General features: G+C 44.8%; 1 protein-coding gene across 7 annotated transcripts in view; it reads right to left on the minus strand.

The window, feature by feature from the left end:
* The window catches only part of SSBP2 (single stranded DNA binding protein 2), an 836850-nt gene that overhangs the window by 83009 nt on the left and 730174 nt on the right, over nucleotides 1–23667 (minus strand). For all 7 annotated transcript variants that reach the window (XM_086960847.1, XM_086960848.1, XM_086960845.1 and 4 more), the window contains one exon: nucleotides 7481–7535. In XM_086960847.1, the coding sequence (XP_086816973.1) occupies nucleotides 7481–7535 (55 nt within the window). The remainder of the gene's footprint in view (nucleotides 1–7480; nucleotides 7536–23667) is intronic.

Here is a 23667-nt window from a genome sequence, read left to right on the forward strand (position 1 = left end):
CTGCACTCACTACTCTGCACTCTGCACTCTGCACTCACTACTCTGCACTCTGCACTCACTACTCTGCACTCTGCACTCACTACTCTGCACTCTGCACTCTGCACTCACTACTCTGCACTCTGCACTCTGCACTCACTACTCTGCACTCTGCACTCACTACTCTGCACTCACTACTCTGCACTCACTACTCTGCACTCACTACTCTGCACTCACTACTCTGCACTCTGCACTCTGCACTCACTACTCTGCACTCTGCACTCTGCACTCACTACTCTGCACTCTGCACTCACTACTCTGCACTCACTGCTCTGCACTCACTACTCTGCACTCACTACTCTGCACTCACTACTCTGCACTCACTACTCTGCACTCACTACTCTGCACTCACTACTCTGCACTCACTACTCTGCACTCACTACTCACTACTCTGCACTCACTACTCTGCACTCTGCACTCACTACTCTGCACTCTGCACTCACTACTCTGCACTCTGCACTCACTAGAGTGCAGAGTAGTGAGTGCAGAGTAGTGAGTGCAGAGTAGTGAGTGCAGAGTAGTGAGTGCAGAGTAGTGAGTGCAGAGTAGTGAGTGCAGAGTAGTGAGTGCAGAGTAGTGAGTGCAGAGTAGTGAGTGCAGAGTAGTGAGTGCAGAGTAGTGAGTGCAGAGTGCAGAGTAGTGAGTGCAGAGTGCAGAGTAGTGAGTGCAGAGTGCAGAGTAGTGAGTGCAGAGTAGTGAGTGCAGAGTAGTGAGTGCAGAGTAGTGAGTGCAGAGTAGTGAGTGCAGAGTAGTGAGTGCAGAGTAGTGAGTGCAGAGTGCAGAGTAGTGAGTGCAGAGTGCAGAGTAGTGAGTGCAGAGTGCAGAGTAGTGAGTGCAGAGTGCAGAGTAGTGAGTGCAGAGTGCAGAGTAGTGAGTGCAGAGTGCAGAGTAGTGAGTGCAGAGTGCAGAGTAGTGAGTGCAGAGTGCAGAGTAGTGAGTGCAGAGTGCAGAGTAGTGAGTGCAGAGTGCAGAGTAGTGAGTGCAGAGTGCACTCTGCACTCACTACTCTGCACTCACTACTCTGCACTCACTACTCTGCACTCACTACTCTGCACTCACTACTCTGCACTCACTACTCTGCACTCACTACTCTGCACTCACTACTCTGCACTCACTACTCTGCACTCACTACTCTGCACTCTGCACTCACTACTCTGCACTCACTACTCTGCACTCACTACTCTGCACTCACTGCTCTGCACTCACTACTCTGCACTCACTACTCTGCACTCACTACTCTGCACTCACTACTCACTACTCTGCACTCACTACTCTGCACTCTGCACTCACTACTCTGCACTCTGCACTCACTACTCTGCACTCTGCACTCACTAGAGTGCAGAGTAGTGAGTGCAGAGTAGTGAGTGCAGAGTGCAGAGTAGTGAGTGCAGAGTAGTGAGTGCAGAGTAGTGAGTGCAGAGTAGTGAGTGCAGAGTAGTGAGTGCAGAGTAGTGAGTGCAGAGTAGTGAGTGCAGAGTAGTGAGTGCAGAGTAGTGAGTGCAGAGTAGTGAGTGCAGAGTAGTGAGTGCAGAGTGCAGAGTAGTGAGTGCAGAGTGCAGAGTAGTGAGTGCAGAGTGCAGAGTAGTGAGTGCAGAGTAGTGAGTGCAGAGTAGTGAGTGCAGAGTAGTGAGTGCAGAGTAGTGAGTGCAGAGTAGTGAGTGCAGAGTAGTGAGTGCAGAGTAGTGAGTGCAGAGTGCAGAGTAGTGAGTGCAGAGTGCAGAGTAGTGAGTGCAGAGTGCAGAGTAGTGAGTGCAGAGTGCAGAGTAGTGAGTGCAGAGTGCAGAGTAGTGAGTGCAGAGTGCAGAGTAGTGAGTGCAGAGTGCAGAGTAGTGAGTGCAGAGTGCAGAGTAGTGAGTGCAGAGTGCAGAGTAGTGAGTGCAGAGTGCAGAGTAGTGAGTGCAGAGTGCACTCTGCACTCACTACTCTGCACTCACTACTCTGCACTCACTACTCTGCACTCACTACTCTGCACTCACTACTCTGCACTCACTACTCTGCACTCACTACTCTGCACTCACTACTCTGCACTCACTACTCTGCACTCACTACTCTGCACTCTGCACTCACTACTCTGCACTCTGCACTCACTACTCTGCACTCACTACTCTGCACTCTGCACTCACTACTCTGCACTCTGCACTCACTACTCTGCACTCTGCACTCACTACTCTGCACTCTGCACTCACTACTCTGCACTCTGCACTCACTACTCTGCACTCTGCACTCACTACTCTGCACTCTGCACTCACTACTCTGCACTCTGCACTCACTACTCTGCACTCTGCACTCACTACTCTGCACTCTGCACTCACTACTCTGCACTCTGCACTCACTACTCTGCACTCACTACTCTGCACTCACTACTCTGCACTCACTACTCTGCACTCACTACTCTGCACTCACTACTCTGCACTCACTACTCTGCACTCACTACTCTGCACTCACTACTCTGCACTCACTACTCTGCACTCACTACTCTGCACTCACTACTCTGCACTCTGCACTCACTACTCTGCACTCTGCACTCACTACTCTGCACTCTGCACTCACTACTCTGCACTCTGCACTCACTACTCTGCACTCTGCACTCACTACTCTGCACTCTGCACTCACTACTCTGCACTCTGCACTCACTACTCTGCACTCTGCACTCACTACTCTGCACTCTGCACTCACTACTCTGCACTCTGCACTCACTACTCTGCACTCTGCACTCACTACTCTGCACTCTGCACTCACTACTCTGCACTCTGCACTCACTACTCTGCACTCTGCACTCACTACTCTGCACTCTGCACTCACTACTCTGCACTCTGCACTCACTACTCTGCACTCTGCACTCACTACTCTGCACTCTGCACTCACTACTCTGCACTCACTACTCTGCACTCACTACTCTGCACTCACTACTCTGCACTCACTACTCTGCACTCACTACTCTGCACTCACTACTCTGCACTCACTACTCTGCACTCACTACTCTGCACTCACTACTCTGCACTCACTACTCTGCACTCACTACTCTGCACTCACTACTCTGCACTCACTACTCTGCACTCACTACTCTGCACTCACTACTCTGCACTCACTACTCACTACTCTGCACTCACTACTCACTACTCTGCACTCACTACTCTGCACTCTGCACTCACTACTCTGCACTCTGCACTCACTACTCTGCACTCTGCACTCACTACTCTGCACTCTGCACTCACTACTCTGCACTCTGCACTCACTACTCTGCACTCTGCACTCACTACTCTGCACTCTGCACTCACTACTCTGCACTCTGCACTCACTACTCACTACTCTGCACTCACTACTCTGCACTCACTACTCACTACTCTGCACTCACTACTCTGCACTCACTACTCACTACTCTGCACTCACTACTCTGCACTCACTACTCACTACTCTGCACTCTGCACTCACTACTCTGCACTCTGCACTCACTACTCTGCACTCACTACTCTGCACTCACTACTCTGCACTCACTACTCTGCACTCACTACTCTGCACTCACTACTCTGCACTCACTACTCTGCACTCTGCACTCACTACTCTGCACTCACTACTCTGCACTCTGCACTCACTACTCTGCACTCACTACTCACTACTCTGCACTCACTACTCTGCACTCACTACTCACTACTCTGCACTCACTACTCTGCACTCACTACTCACTACTCTGCACTCTGCACTCACTACTCTGCACTCTGCACTCACTACTCTGCACTCTGCACTCACTACTCTGCACTCTGCACTCACTACTCTGCACTCACTACTCTGCACTCACTACTCTGCACTCTGCACTCACTACTCTGCACTCACTACTCACTACTCTGCACTCACTACTCTGCACTCACTACTCACTACTCTGCACTCACTACTCACTACTCTGCACTCACTACTCACTACTCACTACTCACTACTCTGCACTCTGCACTCACTACTCTGCACTCTGCACTCACTACTCTGCACTCTGCACTCACTACTCTGCACTCACTACTCTGCACTCTGCACTCACTACTCTGCACTCTGCACTCACTACTCACTACTCTGCACTCTGCACTCACTACTCTGCACTCACTACTCTGCACTCACTACTCTGCACTCTGCACTCACTACTCTGCACTCTGCACTCACTACTCTGCACTCTGCACTCACTACTCTGCACTCACTACTCTGCACTCTGCACTCACTACTCTGCACTCACTACTCTGCACTCACTACTCACTACTCTGCACTCACTACTCTGCACTCTGCACTCACTACTCTGCACTCTGCACTCACTACTCTGCACTCTGCACTCACTACTCTGCACTCTGCACTCACTACTCTGCACTCTGCACTCACTACTCTGCACTCTGCACTCACTACTCTGCACTCACTACTCTGCACTCACTACTCTGCACTCTGCACTCACTACTCTGCACTCTGCACTCACTACTCTGCACTCACTACTCACTACTCTGTACTCACTACTCAGCACTCACTACTCACTACTCTGCACTCACTACTCTGCACTCTGCACTCACTACTCTGCACTCACTACTCTGCACTCACTACTCACTACTAATAAATATGTTGTCAACAGACTAACTCGATGTACTCCCAGGCCGATCTAGTTTGCAGGGTTAATTGGAATTGGCCATAAATCAGTAATTTAGACAACTGATGGGTATACAAATGTAAGAAGTTAAGACCGAAGCCTACATTGAGCTGCACATGATGACTAATGGGGAAAATGTCCTGTCATTTAGAATTTGGCATTCATTTACATCACACGCCTTAAATTAACGATGGGAAAACCACAAGTGCTTTAAGGTTGAACTAATCGATAAGGAAATGGCCTGCTGATATGAAGTACAACACAAGTACAACATTACTGACATGAAAAACCTATAAATGAGATTAGCCTAATCACTATATAAAACGGATGTGACACACAGGCTAAACAATTCCACTCATCTCAGCTACGTGCAAACGGCGCAGCTGTCATCGTACTTCTCGCGCATTGCTGGGTTTCCCCGAGTTTATCTGATCACTTTTCCATCACAGCCCACAAAACGTTCACCCGCCAAAGGAATATTTTTTTTCCAGTTACAATCATGACACGTCTTTTTTTCTGCTTAACTAAATCACGTAGGTCACGGCAAAAAAAGTAAATGTAAACGTTAACCAGACGTTCGCCATGCACATGTAATATATTAGACACGGTTGACGCTGAACAAACTCAAGTGGGACTTGGCCCCGGAAGTCAGGCACGGTCGCCTGTGACGGGGGCGGGGCCACGTTCACACCGGAAAAGGAGGCAGGCGGAGTCGTAGCGTCTCGCGGCCCGGGGCTCCTGTGAGCGGTGTAGAGCCCCGGGGCCGCGCCAGCAGGAGGTTGGGCGCCGCGTGCTGAGGTAAGGTAAGTTCCAAACGGCTGGAGCGCGATTGGTGCACTTGTGTGTGTGTATGCTCGTGTGTGTGTATGTATGTGTGCGACGGTGACGGAAGGGGAGGGGGGGCCTCGGTGCACTTGTGTGTGTGCGCGCGTGTGTGTATGAGTCAGGGGTGGTGTCTCTGTATGTATGTGCGTGCGTGCATGGGCGCGTGTGTGTGTGTATGCGCATGCGTGTGTGGTGCTTGCGCTTCCCAGGAGACAGCGCCTGGCCACAGCGCGCGTTCCAGTTACAAATCGCCTGGCAGGATGCGCGTGGCCAGGACTGTCTCCTGGGAATGATAGTCGCTGACATAAGATCTCGGCGGAGACGCGCTTCCGCGCGTCTTTAGCCGAGACCTAAAAAGGCACGATGCAAATCAGTCCTGGCTACATTTACTCAAAGTCTAGCTGCCATAATCTGGAAGGAACAAACACCTCTGGGACATACATTTCCACTTCAATCATCATTCTGAAAAGCCTTGCAGTTATTGCCCACCCTCTCTCCGCACACAGAGCACATAGCCCAGAGACGCACATAAGCCAGAAGAGCAACGCTGTGGGTGACATTACAGGAGTGTTTGCTATAAGCATGAATGCCCCACGTAAGTGTAGAGGTGTTAATATACGAGTGATTGTGTTCTAGAAGTACGCACAACTCAGCCATTAGCATGAGTGTCCAAAGAAGGTGCAGGGGCTCCACACGACATCCAAAAAGGAAAACAGGAGATCAAACAATATACCATACAGAAGCGGTCTGCAAAAGACAAGCCAGGCCACCAAGTTAAACCAGACAGCAACCAGGGTAAACCGAAGCAAAGGCAAATGCAATAGACATTTTCGCTACTAACAGCATTAGATAATACTTAACCACATCTTAAATAGTGAAGAAAAGTGTTAGAAATAACTCCTTTACATCCAAGGAATGTTTGCACAAGACCAGTGCAAATGTTGATAAAAGTGTCTAACCACAAGAGTGTTCAGGGATGACTGGGATAAGAATGGAAACTATCTCTGTGCAGGCCAATGAGGACACGAATCCGGATTATAATGACACCAGTGTCAAATAGCCATTTCTACCCGCCGCACGTGTACACACGCACGTGTACACACACACGCACGTGTACACACGCACGTGTACACACACACACACACACACAAACACACACACACACACACACGAGAATTTACATGACCACATACTAAGGTAGTACAGCTGGGCCATTTGTTCTAGAATGAAAAAAAACACTACCACTTTAACTCACTACTTGCAAAGAATAAAATGAGATTACATGTAAAATTGTTTCCATTTATCACCCATTTTACCATCACACATCAATTTAGCATAATCATTGTAAAGACACTGCACAACACCTATCCTTTGCAGTTAAATTCACAGAGCAAGGTCATCTTTTCGGGTGAGTAGGTCCTCGGGTTGCTGAAATGGGTCGCTTGCAAAGGTGCCAAACTTTTTCACAGCGCAGTGTCTCTTCCTCTGCCTTTCCCCTTTTCCACATCGCCCCTGCCACCTCGCCTTCGATGGCAACTGATCCGCCTCCACTGTAGGGTCAGGACTTTTAGCGAGCAAAGTGCATCCCCACCCTATGTTGCCTCCTACGTTTGAATATGCACAGGGCGAAAGCTTCCTACGCATTGTTGTCAGTAAGTTCGGTGACCAAAACTTTATTGCCTCAGGTGGATGGGTGTGAGGTCAATGAAACACTATTGCCAACTTCAGAGTATCTATCTAATTAGGTGGATGCCATTTGAAGTTTATTTGGCACATCCCAGACAAAAAACTCTGGGATAGACGGTCAGAACTAACTCAGCAAAATCTAAGCCAGTTGTACAAAACAATTCTACGGAGGAATTCTACAGTGAAAGTTCCACATAAGGATACATTACAAGCATTTAACACACTTTCCCCCTTTAATGCATTTTATATTCATCCAGGAACCTTTGACTACCAACGAATGTCTCGGTGTTCCTCCGTCTAATACTTTTAAAGAACCAATACCTGCTGGACTTGGCATGATGGGCGTTCCTGGCTGCCCTCCGCCTCCTGGAGGACCCTGAAAGAAATAATAAATTGCATTGGCAGCGAGCCGCAAACGAGTTATCAAAAGAATGCATGAGCAAATGAGCATAGAACACTGCAGGGATTTTCAAATCTATGTTGCACCATGCCATTCAACGATGCTCTAGTTCAAAACATCAAAGATTCCAGAAAAAAATACGTTCCCCTTATATTGTGAGCACTGCAACCTTTTGGCACTAAAAACTCCACAGTTAAATGTAAACATTGGAGGCAATACATAGTGTCTCAAAATTTGTATTAATAACAAAGTCACTCTTGAGGTAGCTTGCACCATATTTTCAGGAGGGGAGGGTCTTACTGGGTAAAGGACACCTATGGGTGAAATTTTGGAGAAAAAAAGGCGGTATTCTTAAAATATTTAAAAAAACACATGATCTTGGTCTGGGCGGGCCATAAAAGTGGAAAGGAGACAAAACATCAGTGAAGCATTAGAGCAACCCTAGCAAAGGACCAGGATGAATGACCCCGTCATTGGGATCAAGACTAATATCAGGGTAGTAGCCCCGAAACAGCAAGGAATAAAACTGGCATTAAAAGTATGATATCCTACACGAATCTCCCAAAACTTAGCAAAACAAGACCCTGAATTAAGGTGGGAGAGGGGAGGTAACCTCAGAAATAAGCCATAGAAAGGCACCCAACACTGGGTGTGGGTGAGCCCTGAAACTCAATGGGACTTCTCCAAAACTTAAGACGGACCCACTGAACTAAGGAAAGAGGCTGATTACTTCAAAAAGAAGGTGGAGACCCCCAAAGTAAACTAAGATGAGGGGGTTGAGAAAAGAGATTGGAACTATGCAAGGGAGGAAATCTCAAACAATGTCAGGGGGGGAATCTCCAATGATGCTAGGAGGTGAATCTCCAGCTATGCCAGGTGATGAATCTCCTAAAAATGCCCGGAGGAGACTCTCAGTTAGACATAGCCAGGAGCAGAAGAGAGAGTGGAGATGCTAAAGACAGCATCCCCAGAAGGAGAGAAAGGACAGATTTAAGTAGGTGGGACCCTAGACCCAATCTAAGATATAAGGAAATTAAAAGACTCAGAATTACAAAGACATCTCTAACACTAAAATAAATGTGGAACCTAGTAGGAGAGACTTTGAAATAAGTGGTGAGAATTATCCTTCTGTCCATTCTTGATAATCATTGGAGGGAGGTAAGAGGCAACTAAGGATAGTGGCATTATTTAATACACAATAGTCTGTTTACCATCTATTAGTAAATCTAGCTGGGATGAATGCTTTTCAGGGAGATCTCCCCAAAATTCAATGCTAATAATACAAGGACAACATCACATGCATATATTGTGGGAATACATAATGGGTGTTTACTACTTGATGCAGATGCACTTTTGAAGGAAGTACACAATCATTTAGAATAACATTCATTGCTGAGGACTTTTGAAATACTTTTGTAGGAGTTGGTGATTATTTCATAATAATTAGGAGAATATTTAATAGATTGGTTGAAGGTATCTTTCCTTTAAGGGCTACATTCATGTCTTTCACAGAAGTCTATTAAAAGCTATGTGTTTTAAGAAATTCATAGATCAAACTGTTCATTCATAGACTAACGCAAACATGCATTTTAAAAATGCTTTCCAAGGATAGGAAAATCCTGAAACCTTCTACAAGTATTGTTCAAATCCAATCTATTGTGGGCAAATTAAGTAGGGTGCCGGTGGAAATGTCAAGTGTTTTCCATACAACCTAAACCTTTTGTGGCAATAAAATAGAGCAACAATAGGTTTAAAAATCCCCAAATAATTTTTTTTTAATAGATTGCTTGGGGAAATTCTGTAATTCCTCCCCAACACCTGTCTCAAACTAATAATCCGATGGAAAATGTGCAACAAAAGGCATTCAAAACAGTTCACTTTATGTGCACACAACAGAGAGGCATGTATTACTGCAGTGCGTAATGAGGATGCATGTGGAGTAACATGCCCCCTTTTCAACTTAAATTGGATCAAAGATAGCATGGAGGGATGGAGGGAGAAAGTTGGCAGCTGCTACATTCCGGCTTGTTCAAATTGAAAAAACAGACATTTCAAAGCAAAAACAAAAGGTTACTCAACTGTATTTGTGTGGCATTCCTTAACCAAAAGAACTTTTAGCGTGTAATTTCTCATAAAAAAAAGAAATCTCTACAAGTATGTTTTGAAAAAAGAAAATACTCAACAATGCCTAGCCCACATCTTTTGAAGGTGGTCTGCCAAAATTACTTAGACCTGGTGCTTTGGTTTTTCAGATGTGCTTTTATAATGCAAACGCTACCATCTATCACTTAAAATGTTCCTGCTAGAGATTAGAGATGCCAAAAAAGACCGTTTCCTAAATATAGCTTAGATTAATATTACCATATATATTCCCACATTTTTATGAAAAAGTTTTATTTGCATTTTATATGTGGAATTACAAATATGCATCAAAGTCATAGGCACTATTTCTGCCACCAGGAGTTAGCAAAAACACTATAGTTCACTGAAGTCTAGCAAGAGGTATCCTAAAAACAGGGGAACTTATCAGTTTTGAAGGACTTCCTCTTGTTTTCTATTGGACGAGTGATCTTTGACACTGGTAGGATGCACCAGATCCCTTAAGGAATGCAAGGCCAGGAAGGATTGTAGTGTATAGATATGCGTGCCTGTTTGTGACAAAGAGCAGGTTATTTACCTTTGGTTTCATGTTTTCTAGTGGAAACAACATATTCCTCTTCTCAGAATGTCCCCTAGCTGCTTGAATTGATCGGAAGAAATTTATAATTGCAGCATTCAATGCACTGACAAGTGGCATGTTAAGGATGCACAGTGACTCCTTACAGCCACTGAAGTGTGATCGAGCAGAACAGCATCTAAACTGTCAGTTTCTTGTCTTTTTGCTTTCTGCACAGACGCAGAGCATGAACAATTGAAACAATGTGCTGAGTACTAACTTGGGACATTTGTAGATGTTAAAAAGAGGCCACTACATAGGACACAAAGGGAGGAGGGCAGCTAGAAATCTATCCACTAGAAAGAGTGATAAAAATTGTAAGTAACCTTCTGATGGATACTTCTAACCACAGATTCCCCCTCTTTGAGTTGTCCACTCCACAACCCCATCACCTTTAGGTGGTGTGCTTTGGTATCTATTTTAAGTCTTGCAAACCTAAGCAAGTGAGGTGATCTTTGCACGGAACATGGCTGTCAAGGCAATAGTGCTTTGTAAATGCATGCACCAAAGCATATGTAGCAGTCTGACAGGTATAGAGGACAGATACCCCACCCCTGCACAAATGTAGTTGTAGAGGCCCTGGCCCTAGTGGAATGAGCTCTCAGACATTCTGGGAGCTGCTTCACTACCAGTGCATAGCAGATCTTAATGCAAAGCATTATCTACCTCAACAGTGTCTTCTTCTGTACAGCTTTCCCATTCTTCAATCTGGAGTAACCCCCCAAAATTCGACAGTCCATTCAATAATCCTTGGATCGATCCATATAAAAGCTTAAAGCCCTTGAAGGGCCAGACAATGGAGCCTCTCCTACTCTTTCGAAGGGTGAAGAGGAAGCAAGGAACAGTGGTAGAGTGCTGCAATACATGCTTCTATATGCATAGAAATCTGTAGAGTAAACTCTGTATTCTCGACACCCCTGGTGAACGGCTGCTCTATATAAAAACCCTTAAATAAATAAAATCAGACCTGGCCCTTCCTCTCTCTTTAGGCTGGTCACCATCTTATTACATAGGCCTTCTTGTGATTCAGGACTTAAAATCTTGTATAAATCGGTAATTGGAATGTTTCTATTATCCTGGATCAGAGTCCTCGGTTTATAGTTCCCCACCTCTAGCTTACATCTTTTAAGCGGTGTGAAAAAAAGCCAAAAAAACTTTTTTTGCCGAAGACATGGGTTTGAAAAAAACAGGCCAGCTTAACTCAGGCTTTCCTTGGCTGAAAAAAACATAGATCTCTTAAAAAGCAGAAACCGCATTAGATTTGGGTTTAAGTAAACTAATTTAATTAGGAATCACAGTTTAAAATGCAACATTAATTTCACTGCCATTATCCTTCAACTCTTTGCAGGTCATGTTGGGGCACATGAGTTTTTAGCAAGAATGTGGTCTGGTTGCAAGTTAGAAGAGTCCCTGCCAAATACCAAACCATCAAATATTGTAAGTTTAAACTAGTTGACAAATAATTGGAAAGTCAGAGCTTAGCTATTCTTTCCTTAAACAAAAATATAGTTAAAATAAGAGAGCAGAAATGTGCCGGCTAGGTAGAGTAATACAAAATATTGTTATTAAACAAAAATGTTTTTTACTAACCATACAGAAGAAATAATATTTAGCAAGCTCCATCATCATGTGGTACCCCAGAGAAAAGAAGACTAAACTATGAACTTTGGGCAAGCTCAGAAGTGCAACATCTTGTGCATATCAAGTCTGTACATGTAATATTTGCACAAATGGAATCCATCCTGAAAGGCTGACACTTTTCAAAGAAACAAAAAAGGATGTTTCCTTTTTCTATTATTTGCATTAACTATGAAACATCCAAGAATAATGATTAATAGTGAGAAAACAACAAAAAGGGTGTGGTTATCGGTAATGCAGGGATAAAGGTATTACTTTACTTTCATATGCTACTCACTCTGCCAGAATTTGATAAGACTCTTCCAAGTCTGATGAACATCAATAACTTTTGTAGATCTTTGGTATTTAAAGTTACTTGGAAAAATGGAGGGATAGAGTTTATTGTGGTTGGAAGATAGCACTACATACCTATGCATTTGAATCCTGAGGGATATAATAATAGTTGAGCTAAATTTAGACCCAATGGTTGAACAAACAAAATAAGAATTCTACAGATGGTCAAAGTTTAACCTAGGAATGAGGTGGGTGGTATAATTAAAATGTAAATACTTTCTAGGTTCTTACATATTTTGATTTATGTAGTGGTTATGTGTCTGTTCTCTAGGTATAAACAGAGAAACATCTTTGACATTTGCTGGAGCAAGGTAACAGGGCAACAAACGTCAAGATTTCAGTAAAATAAATGCAGATTCCTTTATGTAAAGGAGGATTTGGGTTTCATTCTTTGGAAATATACCAGAAAGCTTTTATATTGCAACAGTTTAAGACATTAGTTAAGATGCACTTGTCAAAGACTTCTGTGAGTGTATATACACACACACATCACTCCCGAACTACGACTCACCATCAACGCCACCTTCAAAACCGGCATCTTTCCCGACGACTGGAAACGCGCAGAAGCCAGACCCCCTAATCAAGAAACCCTCAGTAGATCCCACAGACCTCAAGAACTACTGACCCATCTCCCTACTCCCCTTCGCAGCCAAATTCACCAAGAAGACCGTCAATATCCAACTAACGAAATTCATCGGCGAAAACTCATTCATTGACCCCTCCCAGTCTGGCGTCTGCAGCAACCACTGCACTGAGACCGCCCTACTCGCCACCACAGACGACATCCGCACACTCCGACCAAGGCCACACCGCAGCCCTGATCCTACTCTACCTCTCGGCAGCCTCCGACACTATCTCCCACCGCACACTCATCACCAGACTCCAGGAAGCTGGTATGCAGGGAACCGCTCTCGACTGGCTCCGATCCTTACTCACTGGCAGAACCAAATGAATTAAGACTTCAACCCTTCCACTCCGAACCCACAGAAATCAACTGCAGAGTACCCCAAGGATCGCCACTCAGCCACATGCTCAATATCTACATGGACCCCCTCGCCGCCATTGTCAGACAGCATGGACTCCGCATAGTATCCTACACTGACGACACTCAGCTCATCCTCGCCGCCATCAAAGACCCCATCATCACCAGACTCAACTTCCTAGAAGGAATGAAAGACGTCGCATCCTGGATGAGCAGCAGCTGCCTTAAGCTCAACTCAGAGAAGACTGAGGTCCTTGGACCCTCCCCCTCTGCATGGGACAACTCCTGGTTGCCCTCGACAGCCCACCCACCCCCATGGACCACGCTCAAAACCTCAGCATTGTACTCTACTCCTCCCACTTCATGACCCGGCAGGTCAACCCTGTTGCCTCCACCTGCTTCAACACCCTTTGCATCCTCCGAAAAACCTTCAAATGGATCCCATCAGAATCTAGGAAGACCGTCACCCACGCACTCATAACCAGCAGACTGGACTACGGAAACGCCCTCTACGCCAGGATCAACAAGTGTCTGCAAACTCCACATCATACAGAACACCGCAGCCAGACTGGTCCTCACCATCCCTCAACATGAACACTTCACTCAGCACCTGTGTAACCTCCACTGGCTTCCCGTCGAGAAAAGAGTAACCTTCAAGATACTAATCCACACCGACAAATGACTCCAAAACACTGGACCCCAATACCTCAATGACAGAATATCCATCCAAGTACCCAAGACGAACCTCCGATCCGCCAACCTCTCCCTCGCAGAACCCCCGCACAACTGCAGAGCAAAAACAAGTGGAAGAACCTTCTACAATGTGGCCAAAGCCTGGAAAGAGTTGCCGATCCACATCAGACACGCGCCCACCCTGCATATCTACAGGATGACCCTCAAGACCTGGCTCTTTGAGTGACCGGAGCAGCTCCCCCTCCCCCTCCGCCCCCCCCACCCTCCCAGCACTTTGAAATCCTCACGGATGAGTAGCACGCATAAAAACTCCCCGATTGATTGATTTACGGAAATGCAGTATTGAAACAAGGAAGATATGTTCTGCATATGCTCAAAAGAGGAGGCGAGGAAGACAGCTACCAAAATGGATATAAATCTGAACATATGAATGTTTTCTCCTCTATGGAATAATGTATAATGGCAGTACGTTACAATGGAGGAAATGAAAAAGCTTGCGTCTACGGTATTTAACAAGTATGGAGCAGTGGCGGCTGGTGACATTTGAAAGTGGTGGGGCGGAAAATGACATTCATACTGCACCGTAGCGAGCGAGCGTAGCGAGCGAGCCCGGACCCCCTAAGGAGGGTTCGGGGGGAATTCCCCCCGAGAAAATTTTGAAAAAATAGTGGAAAAATGGTGCATTTCCAAGCAAATCTGAGAAAGCAGGAAGGTTAATAAAGCAATTGTGAAAGTGCAGGGATTACATTATTAAAGAGCTGTCATATAACATACTAGGTAGCTGCTTATTCAGTATAACAACAGAGCTTCATCACAATATGAAAGAAGCCTGTCAATAGTCAAAGTACAACGCATAAGATTTGGTGCAATAATATCAAATTTCAGTACAAATACATATATCTTATGCAGGACAGCAATATAGCTGCAACAGCTCATTTGAATGGCCAGGCATGGGTGGCATAATACATGCTGCAGCCCCTGGTAGGCCTTGGGTGCACCTATGGTACACTATACATGGACTCACAAGAGTGACCCAATACCCAATTGGCAATGCACCTAAAGTACATTGTGTGAATTTAGAGAGAGAACATCTGGGCTGTGGGTCTGATTAGAAGGACCACAGCCTTTCTAAGTTGTAAACCAGTAAAGCAAAAAGCAAAAAAATGGGGTGACCATAGGAAAGCAGACCCTACTCTCCTACATAACGCTCCCCTTTGGACAACAGGAAAAGACTAAATTTGATTACTCTGCACTCCTAGGAGAAATAAAGGCCTGATATTGATGTATTTACTATTTTAAAATGTACTGATAAAACTAAACCATCCTCAAATCATGTTTCTGCCTTTCCATGTCTCATCTTCAATTATTAATTGTGCATTCCAACTGAGTATTAATGAGAGCCAGGAATCTGAATAGAGAGATCTCTGAATAGCAAATTCTAATGTTAAATATTCTGCATAGCTCTAACTGAGTTATTGGTTTGTATGATTTTAGACCGACTGACTTTCCCAAAGAGATTTGGTCTAGATGTGATAATTCTGTATCTGTATTGCATAGTGTTGAGGGTTATATATATATGAATCTAATTACTAGTTTGTAGGTCAATTTTCCAATTCCTGGTCCTCACTGGATAACTACATTGGGTCCCCTATATCTGACTCCTCTCAGCACAATCAAGATCCATTGGAAAACCAGGTATATGAAACCTGAAGTGTAGTGTTAGTAGACAAGGTGAGAAAAAGTAAACCTGCCCAGTGGTGCTACAACAACTGCTATCCCTAAACAGTACACATTTCAGGAGCGGTCACTACGCAAAAAGATTCATGAAGATTTCAACAGCTGGTCTTGCATTCTTCTGAATTCCACTCTCATAAAACCTCTACTTAGCGAACAACAACCCAAAAAAGTTGATATTATAGTAGCTAAACATGGTTAAATCAAACACAAGAAGGTGTCTGTCAGTAGTGACAGAATGCAATACAGTTAGCTAAACCTACAAAGCACTCACGAATGATAAAACAAACAGTCTAGCTGTTGCATTCAAAATATGACAGAGTTTTATCTAAAATGGCAGCAACTTTTTATGGTGATTGTTTACAACCATACAAAGCTCGTAACCTTTACAGAAATCCTCTCAGAGCCCACTGCATTGAACTATCGCAGTTAAATTATCTCTATCTTAATTAAAGGCCTGCAGCACAAGTGGGGGGGGGGGGGGGCTACAATAATAAAGAAAAGGCACTCAATGGCCTGTAAATACCTCAGCAGAAGTGCTTTATTGCAATGTATGAAAACATATAAAACATAAACAAATCAGTCTGACCCTGTGCCTCATGGGAACAGTCCAGCCCAAACTGCCAAGCCATGCCTTCCCTGGGCCGGAAACAAGCTACCGAGGACCGGTTTCTGGCATTTCAGCCTTCTTCAGCCCAGCTTGCTTGAATCCAGTGGCAAAGTGAGCAAGGGACTCACGTCTGAGCATACCCTGCCAACTTATGGCGAACAAAGAAAAACCAAAGGAAATGATGGACGGAGAGTTGACAATACAAGCACTCGCCCCCAGTTAACTGATCTGGGTTTAATCCATCACCGTTCTTTAGCCCACTCTGCCACCCCTGTTCAGACATGGCCATATGCAAAAGGCCATGTCTGAACTGGGGTGGCTGAGTGAGCTAAAGAATGGTGATGGATTAAACCCAGATCAGTTGACTGGGGGTGAGTGTTTGATTTGCTCAAACGCTACGTCCATCATCCCCTTTTGTTTCGCTCTGACATCATAGGCCACTGTAAATTCTCATTTTTGCAGGAATCCAGTACCAGACCATGGCCTTCGGCCCAGAGAAGAAGCTTCAGCCAGTTCTCAACTTTATGTTTTTGTATACGAGTGCGAATCAACCTAAATAAAGTGACTTTGTTAGGGGTAAAGGTACACATTATGGTGAAAACCGAGTGGTCCACTGCAGCGGATTGCTCGATATATGATGCACATTGCTTTAAAGGCGTTATATCTAGCTATCTGCAGCCAGTGTAAGAATTTGATGGCTGATGGGAGTCCAAATGGGTAGGCTGAGGAGCCACATTTAAAATTCTCTATAACCTGTGAAGTAGGACGATGGGGTGGGGGGGCTTAGTGGCAAAATCAGCACAGGAAAGTGCTACAGTGATATTGGCTGGAACTTCTCTAAGGAGACCTAGGTAGGGAAATGTGGACACTGGCCTCTTATGAGGTAGAAGCTTTCTTTGAAATCTTGGTACAAGGGAGGGAGAAATTGAGCAACACTAGTGGACTAGTGGCAGCCTACTTCTTGTGGAGAGATGGGTGAGGATGAACATATAAATGTATCTTGTTTGTCAACGTATTTAACTGTAGGCGTTTAGATAGTATGCAGCTGTTAACTGCTCTGAAGCACTCTCCAATGTGACAGGAATTGTAGTTTTATGAATTTTCCAGCTGAGGTCAAGCAGCAGGCTGAGTAAACTACTGAGAAAGAGAAGAGCAATGGTCAAGCACTGAGGGTCTGCATGGCAGATTCACAAATGTCTGAGACATACACCTTAGATGCAAAAGGGATCTGATCTCTAATCACAAAAGACAGTTTGAAACATGAAAAAGAAGGAGCAGAAAAAACGGAAGTAGGATATTTTGCAAATGTTGCCAAACATAAAATAAATAGATCTTTATTCCAAGGCAACTTCAGGTAGAAAGGCAGATGGGAAATTGCAGGACTTTTACAAGGCTACTTCCGGGCAAAACAAGATAAAGTTAACATAGGAAAATACCCCAGATATCTGGCAACGCTCAGTACTGGGTTCCCCTCATGGATCAATGATATTCAAATTAGGTAGGCACCTTTAGGATCCAGCATTTAAGAAAGCTATGGAATTAACTGATGCACAAACATATGAATACTACCCTTTAATTTCACCGTTATGCAAAGGAAAGACTGGTGAAACAGAATACTTCTAAAAACCCAACTGTCATATGCACTGCAATCACATTTAACGTAAACGTAATGTACATACTAGTCATTGTCATGTTAATTTGCACAGCAACTGAAATGTGAATTTAAAAAACAAAAATGTTTCCTTCTCAATATAATAGGTGAAAATATTTACACAATTAGCAAGTACTGAATGCTGCGGCAGAACATGGTGTTCCAAGCTACAGGGCTAAAGTGCCACACAACAGAAGTGACATACAAAACATTATGGACTGACAGCACTGTTTGTCTTTTCGCATGCATAGAATGTAGTGGAATGTTTATGACATGGAGCAGTTGCACTAATAAAATGTTCACGGGGTATACTTTTATGAAAATGTTGCAAAGGCAACAAATGCATCAAGCTTGAGTAAAAGCATAATTTCTAACCTTTTCTCATTTTATGTGAAGTAATGTGTACGTACACATTAGAGGACCACAGTTACCAATATGTAGTGAGTGCAACCCCTTCATTCATTGTCACAGTGAGCACAGTCTCCCATTTAGCACTGATCGCTAATTAGTTCATGTGTTTGTTTTTCAATAAACAGCAGCCGCCTCCAGTTTAACAGTAATCGCCCCCCTGACTCAGATGACGCCAGATTTAGCAGCCTCGTGCCCTAATTCATCATTACCTGTAGAAACCTCCAGCCTGTGACCAGGCTGAGTGAGAAGCGCTCACAGCTGCGCGTCCGAGTCCGACTTTGTGAGCAGAACTTAAGACTGGCAGCCACCAGTCACGGCGCACTGACTGCTCAACAGATCACGACCCAGACCCAGACGGTGACCTTACTAGTACTGCCGGCCCGTCGGTTTCGGTTTATTAACACTCCACAGACTACAAAGAATAACAAATAACTCTGAGATTTTGCTAGTAAAGGTGAGCTTTCCTATCATATGGTAGAGAATACCCCAGAAGTTCTATTACAGGCAGGTCTAATTGAAGCAGGTAGTTTTCAGTGCTTAGCACCCGCACTTAAACATACACGAACACCGCTTTTCATGAGCACCAGCACCATTTAAGGACATATTTATTTGCTGGGAGATTAAGTGATTTGCCCAGAATCAAAGGTGGCCGGCACGTATTATTTTTGCAAATTAGCCACTCTCTAGTAGGTAGATAATGCACCCGATTGGACCCATCACACCTCTGAAGTACACCTTTGATATGTAATAGTACAGGAGCCGACACTTCAAATAAAGTTAATGCCCTGAGAGCGAGGCTGATAATGCCCACGAACGGGTTTATAATTCCAGGAAGCAAACCTGGGACTGATATGCCTGTTTGCAGGCCTGGAAGCTGTCACAAACCGGCGATTCACAATAAAACAGCAGCCGGCCTATCCCAGGCAAATGACCGGGTACCCGGCCTGTAGCTGGCAGCTTACATCCCAGAAACAGACTTTTGACGGGCAGAAAATCTTTTGAGAATGACTCACCAGCACCACATTTATAAAGGGGGTTCTCCTGGGAAGAATGTCCTTGGAAGCAGGCCTGTTGTGCACTGCCACGGTGCTTGTCCCTGCTGAGTGTGTTTAAGAAGGTTTGGGGGCTGTGATGCTCACTACCGGAAAATGAAGGCAGACAGTCCTATCCTGTGGGGTGTCCTTCACTCGCTGCCTGTTCCCGCACTGCTGCGGATGGAGACAGCTAGCTCTTAAGTGTGACGTCGAGGGGGGTGATAGTTGCCTGGTGACGTCACAATGTCCCAAGGCCTGCGCAAAGTCCCATCGCGGTCTACTATTCCTTTAGGTTTTAAATCCTGCTTAGTCGGTCCGATTGGTGCGAGCGATTCTCGGAAAGGCTTTACCCCTGCCCCCCCCCCCCCGACCTCCCGGGAGCCCCTCTCAGGTGAGGGAGGGGGGAGGCTAGAAGGCAACTCCTGTGTGAATGGCAGGCGGATTGACCAGAAACCAGGACTGATGCCTAGGCTAGCATACACTATTGGTGTGATCTCGGGCAATACATACATACACTGATTGCACAACAACACATGCTGCCCTGCTGATGCTAATGCTAACTGTAGGCAAGCGCAGGCCAGGCCAGGGCGGCTATGCAGTACAGTATTACTGCTCGTTTGGGTGAAGGAAGCCTCTATTTTCAAACAGTCACAGTGTGCTGTGCAGTGCACAGTAAAAAACTTACGTGGACCGGTGGACGGTGGACGCGGTGCCGTGTTGCGGTGGTGGTGAGGTCCGGACAGTAGGGGTACGCACGACGTCGCACACACACTTAAGTAAGTTAACCAAGCCAGGCCCAGGGCAGCAGCCAGCAGCAGGACGACGACGACGAGTCACGAGCGACGACCGAGTTGTGAGTGACTCTGGTAGTGGTCACTGGCTGCACTAGTGACCAGTCTATGAGTCTACGACTTCTACTTTCACTTACTAGACCGAAACTTCACTATTAGCAGTTGTTTTGGTGCGCCACCAGCGCCACGCGTGCTAATGGCCAATCACCTCGAATTTGCTTGATAATAGCTACAGGTGATTGGCCAAGCAGTGCGGGCCGCAGCAGAGCAGCCAACACCCACGTTTGGCGGCACCATCCTGCTGCAGCAGCCAATCCTGGCGCAGCGTTAACAGCGCCACTGCGCCAGGATTGGCTTACGAGCAGACTGCTATTTGCCCCTAATGAGACCGGGGCCGGGACTTCATGCCTGTCTAGTCTCCACTGCTAAGGTGGGGGGGTGGTGGACGGACAACAGTACGCATGCGCAGGCCAGTCAAAATATCGAGGCCTCCTGGAGTTCATATGCGCAGTGTGTACAGTTACTGTAGTACACACTGCGCATGTGAAACCCACGAGTCCTCAATATTTTGACAGGCCGGCGCAGCGCGCAGCTACTGGCCAACGCTATTCTGATTGCTCCGCCCCCGCACGGCCACTGCCTTACGCGCTGCCCGATTCTGCCCGATTCTGTCGGGCTTCTCCCGGCCGGGGACGATAGCGCGCTGCAAATTAATCCCGGCTGACTTTTTAAAATAAATTAGACATGTTCTTGTTGGCAGGTGCGTCCATGGCTAGTGGGGCAACGCCCCAACGCCCCCAATGGACGCACCGCCACTGGTATGGAGTGAAGTGGCAATAAACCCCCTATGGGAGAACAAGACACCAATGGTCATCCAAACCGGAAAAAGGAAATTTCAAATATTTAGGCACTATGCACAAAACAGTATTTTGAGGAGTTGGCATAAAAGCCACCAGTAGCTGTTCTAAATTATTATTTGCAGTAGGAAAGCTGGTCGAGTGGTCAGCTGTAACTAAAGTGGTACTACACTCTGACTCAAACTAATTGCTTGAAAAACAGACAAGACTGGGGTCAAGGGATTGATGAAGTTTCACAAGGTTTATGGTCCAAATAAAGATCGGGCATGCAAGTCATAGGTCCTGATCTCAAATTGAGGCTAATCCATTAGAAAATCATTTGACAATTCTTCTGCATGCCTATGAGGCTTTCGAGATTGCAATACCTGCTAGAGAAGTGGCTCAGATCAATTGGAATTATTGCATCTTTTAGTTTCTTGTCTTGTATGTGAGGATGTGTTTAAAAGATTAAATGGGGTTCGTTGGTGTGAGTTTGACATTAATATCAGCACATCCAGCTACATTTTCTGAAAGCATAAAACTGTGTGCATCAAAAATTCCAATGCCACTATCTAGTATGGCAATATTGTCCGTATTAATGAAAATCTGTGTTATATAATGATTGTATTTAGAAACAAATATGGCATAATTAAGATAAACTTAAGTTAGCATGACTAGCTTGCATTGACATCTGTTTATATTTGCTGAAAGAAATTTATTTGAGGTGAAAGAGCTTTTCCATGTGAAGGTGTTTCTCTGAGGTTTTCATTTTCAGCAAAATAGAAGTCCATGTTCTCTGTATCGATAAATTGCTTTCATTTATGTTCCTCTCGAAAAAAGCCATGTCCAAAGTGCTCTTGCCCTAGTAACTTTTAAAGTCCTTTGCTCAAGCTTTTCCTACGGACCATTCATTTAACTGTCTATTGTATTATGTAATACATAAACACCATGTAATTTCCTTCATTTGCTATGCACAATGATTTAATAATATGCAGTAGAAGTAGATATTTTCAGGTGTATCTTATTGAATGTATTTTAAGAATTCCAATATTCATTGGCTTATTAGAATGATGCATTGCTAGTTCAACCCTATTATGTCATATCTCATCAACGAATGTGTGTGTCTTTCCGTCTGAAACCCAATCAAAGAAGTTTTGGGACACATGCCAGACTTTCTTTCCCTAACTATGTAGACTCTATGCTAGTCTCTCATTTGATTTATACTTAGTCTTTTCTGGCTTTTCTTTTGAGGCAGATTATATTGGTCCCCTTGCTGAACTATTGTTTGTTCTGACTGCTTTCTTTCTTTGGAAAGGTAGCCTTATGTTGATGACCGCATAAAATCGGATTTGACTTCCTATTCAGACATTAATTGCTATTTATTAACCACGTTTTGCCTTCTGTAAAGGTTTCAATTTAAATAAAACCTACAAGGTTTAACTTGGTCTTGCATACGTGTATTTAATTGGCTTGGACTCCGTCTTATGATGACTAATAGTCCTAATCCTACATATCACGCCTTATAAAAAATGTTATCTAGAGCTCGGATACCTGAATGAAAAGGAGGACCAGTAAACTCTTCTGAAATTTGCTAAATTTGAATTTGTTCTATTTGAGATGCCAGTATATATTGTAAAGTTCAACTTACAGGTTCCTGTGGCCAAGGAATCATGTTTTTAGAAGACCCAAATATAGTATAGAAGTTCTATTATGGCGGTCTTTCTAAATGAACATTTTTCCGGTAACAACCTGAAGCACATACAGGTTCTGCTAAAATCAACAATAATGCATCAAAGTACAAAAAAGTTCCAACCTGGGTAGAATTTTTCAAGTTAATAAGGTAGATCATTTATACAGAGGTCCCAATTCTAGCTCACCCAACAGGGACCAGGTCCAATGTGTGATTCATACATTACGCATCAAGTCACTAATTAATGACAGCTAAGCTAGTCAGAACAAAATACACAATGTATCTTGATTCCCAACTCATAAATCCATGTTTGGTGAATAAGTACAGAATTTTATATTTTGTTGATAACTGGCTGAGATGAAGTAAACTCCTTAACACTGGGAAGGGGAAAAAAATCACTAGAAGATTAATATAACTTTGATTTCAGATTATGTCTGTCTGTCTATCTATCTACATATGTATGCTCCAAGGAGTCGAAACGTCATGCGGCATACTCTGCTTGAATAAATAATAATATCAGCTGTCTTCAGCCAGGATAGCTTGACCCCAGTGGCATAGTGAGCACGGGACCCACGTCTGGGTATACCATCTTGTTTTGCTGTTCACCCTCTGACCTGGGGGGGCGTGGTGAGCAAAATAACGATGGATTAACTCCTTCGATGCTTGTGACGGAACCATTCCGTCAGTCACGGTTGGGCTGTGCTGATGACGGAATGGTTCCGTCACAACCACACCCATTTTCATAGGGGCCCAGCACAGGAGGAAAATATCTCTAGCAGCGATGAGGTTAAGCCCAGATCTGTGACTGGGGGTGAATGTTTTGCCAGAACCAGGTCCTAGGATGCTTGATTCCGGTCGAGGGAACACATGAATGAAATGAAAATGGATTTATAGAGCGCATGGCTGCCCAAGAGCATCCCAGCGCTATAGAACAAGGAATGCTTGGCAGTTCGGTCTGGACTGTTCCCATGAGGCACAGGGTGAAGACT

Source organism: Lissotriton vulgaris, chromosome 3_1 (assembly GCF_964263255.1).
Source record: "Lissotriton vulgaris chromosome 3_1, aLisVul1.2, whole genome shotgun sequence".
NCBI classification, from domain to species: Eukaryota; Metazoa; Chordata; class Amphibia; order Caudata; family Salamandridae; genus Lissotriton; species Lissotriton vulgaris.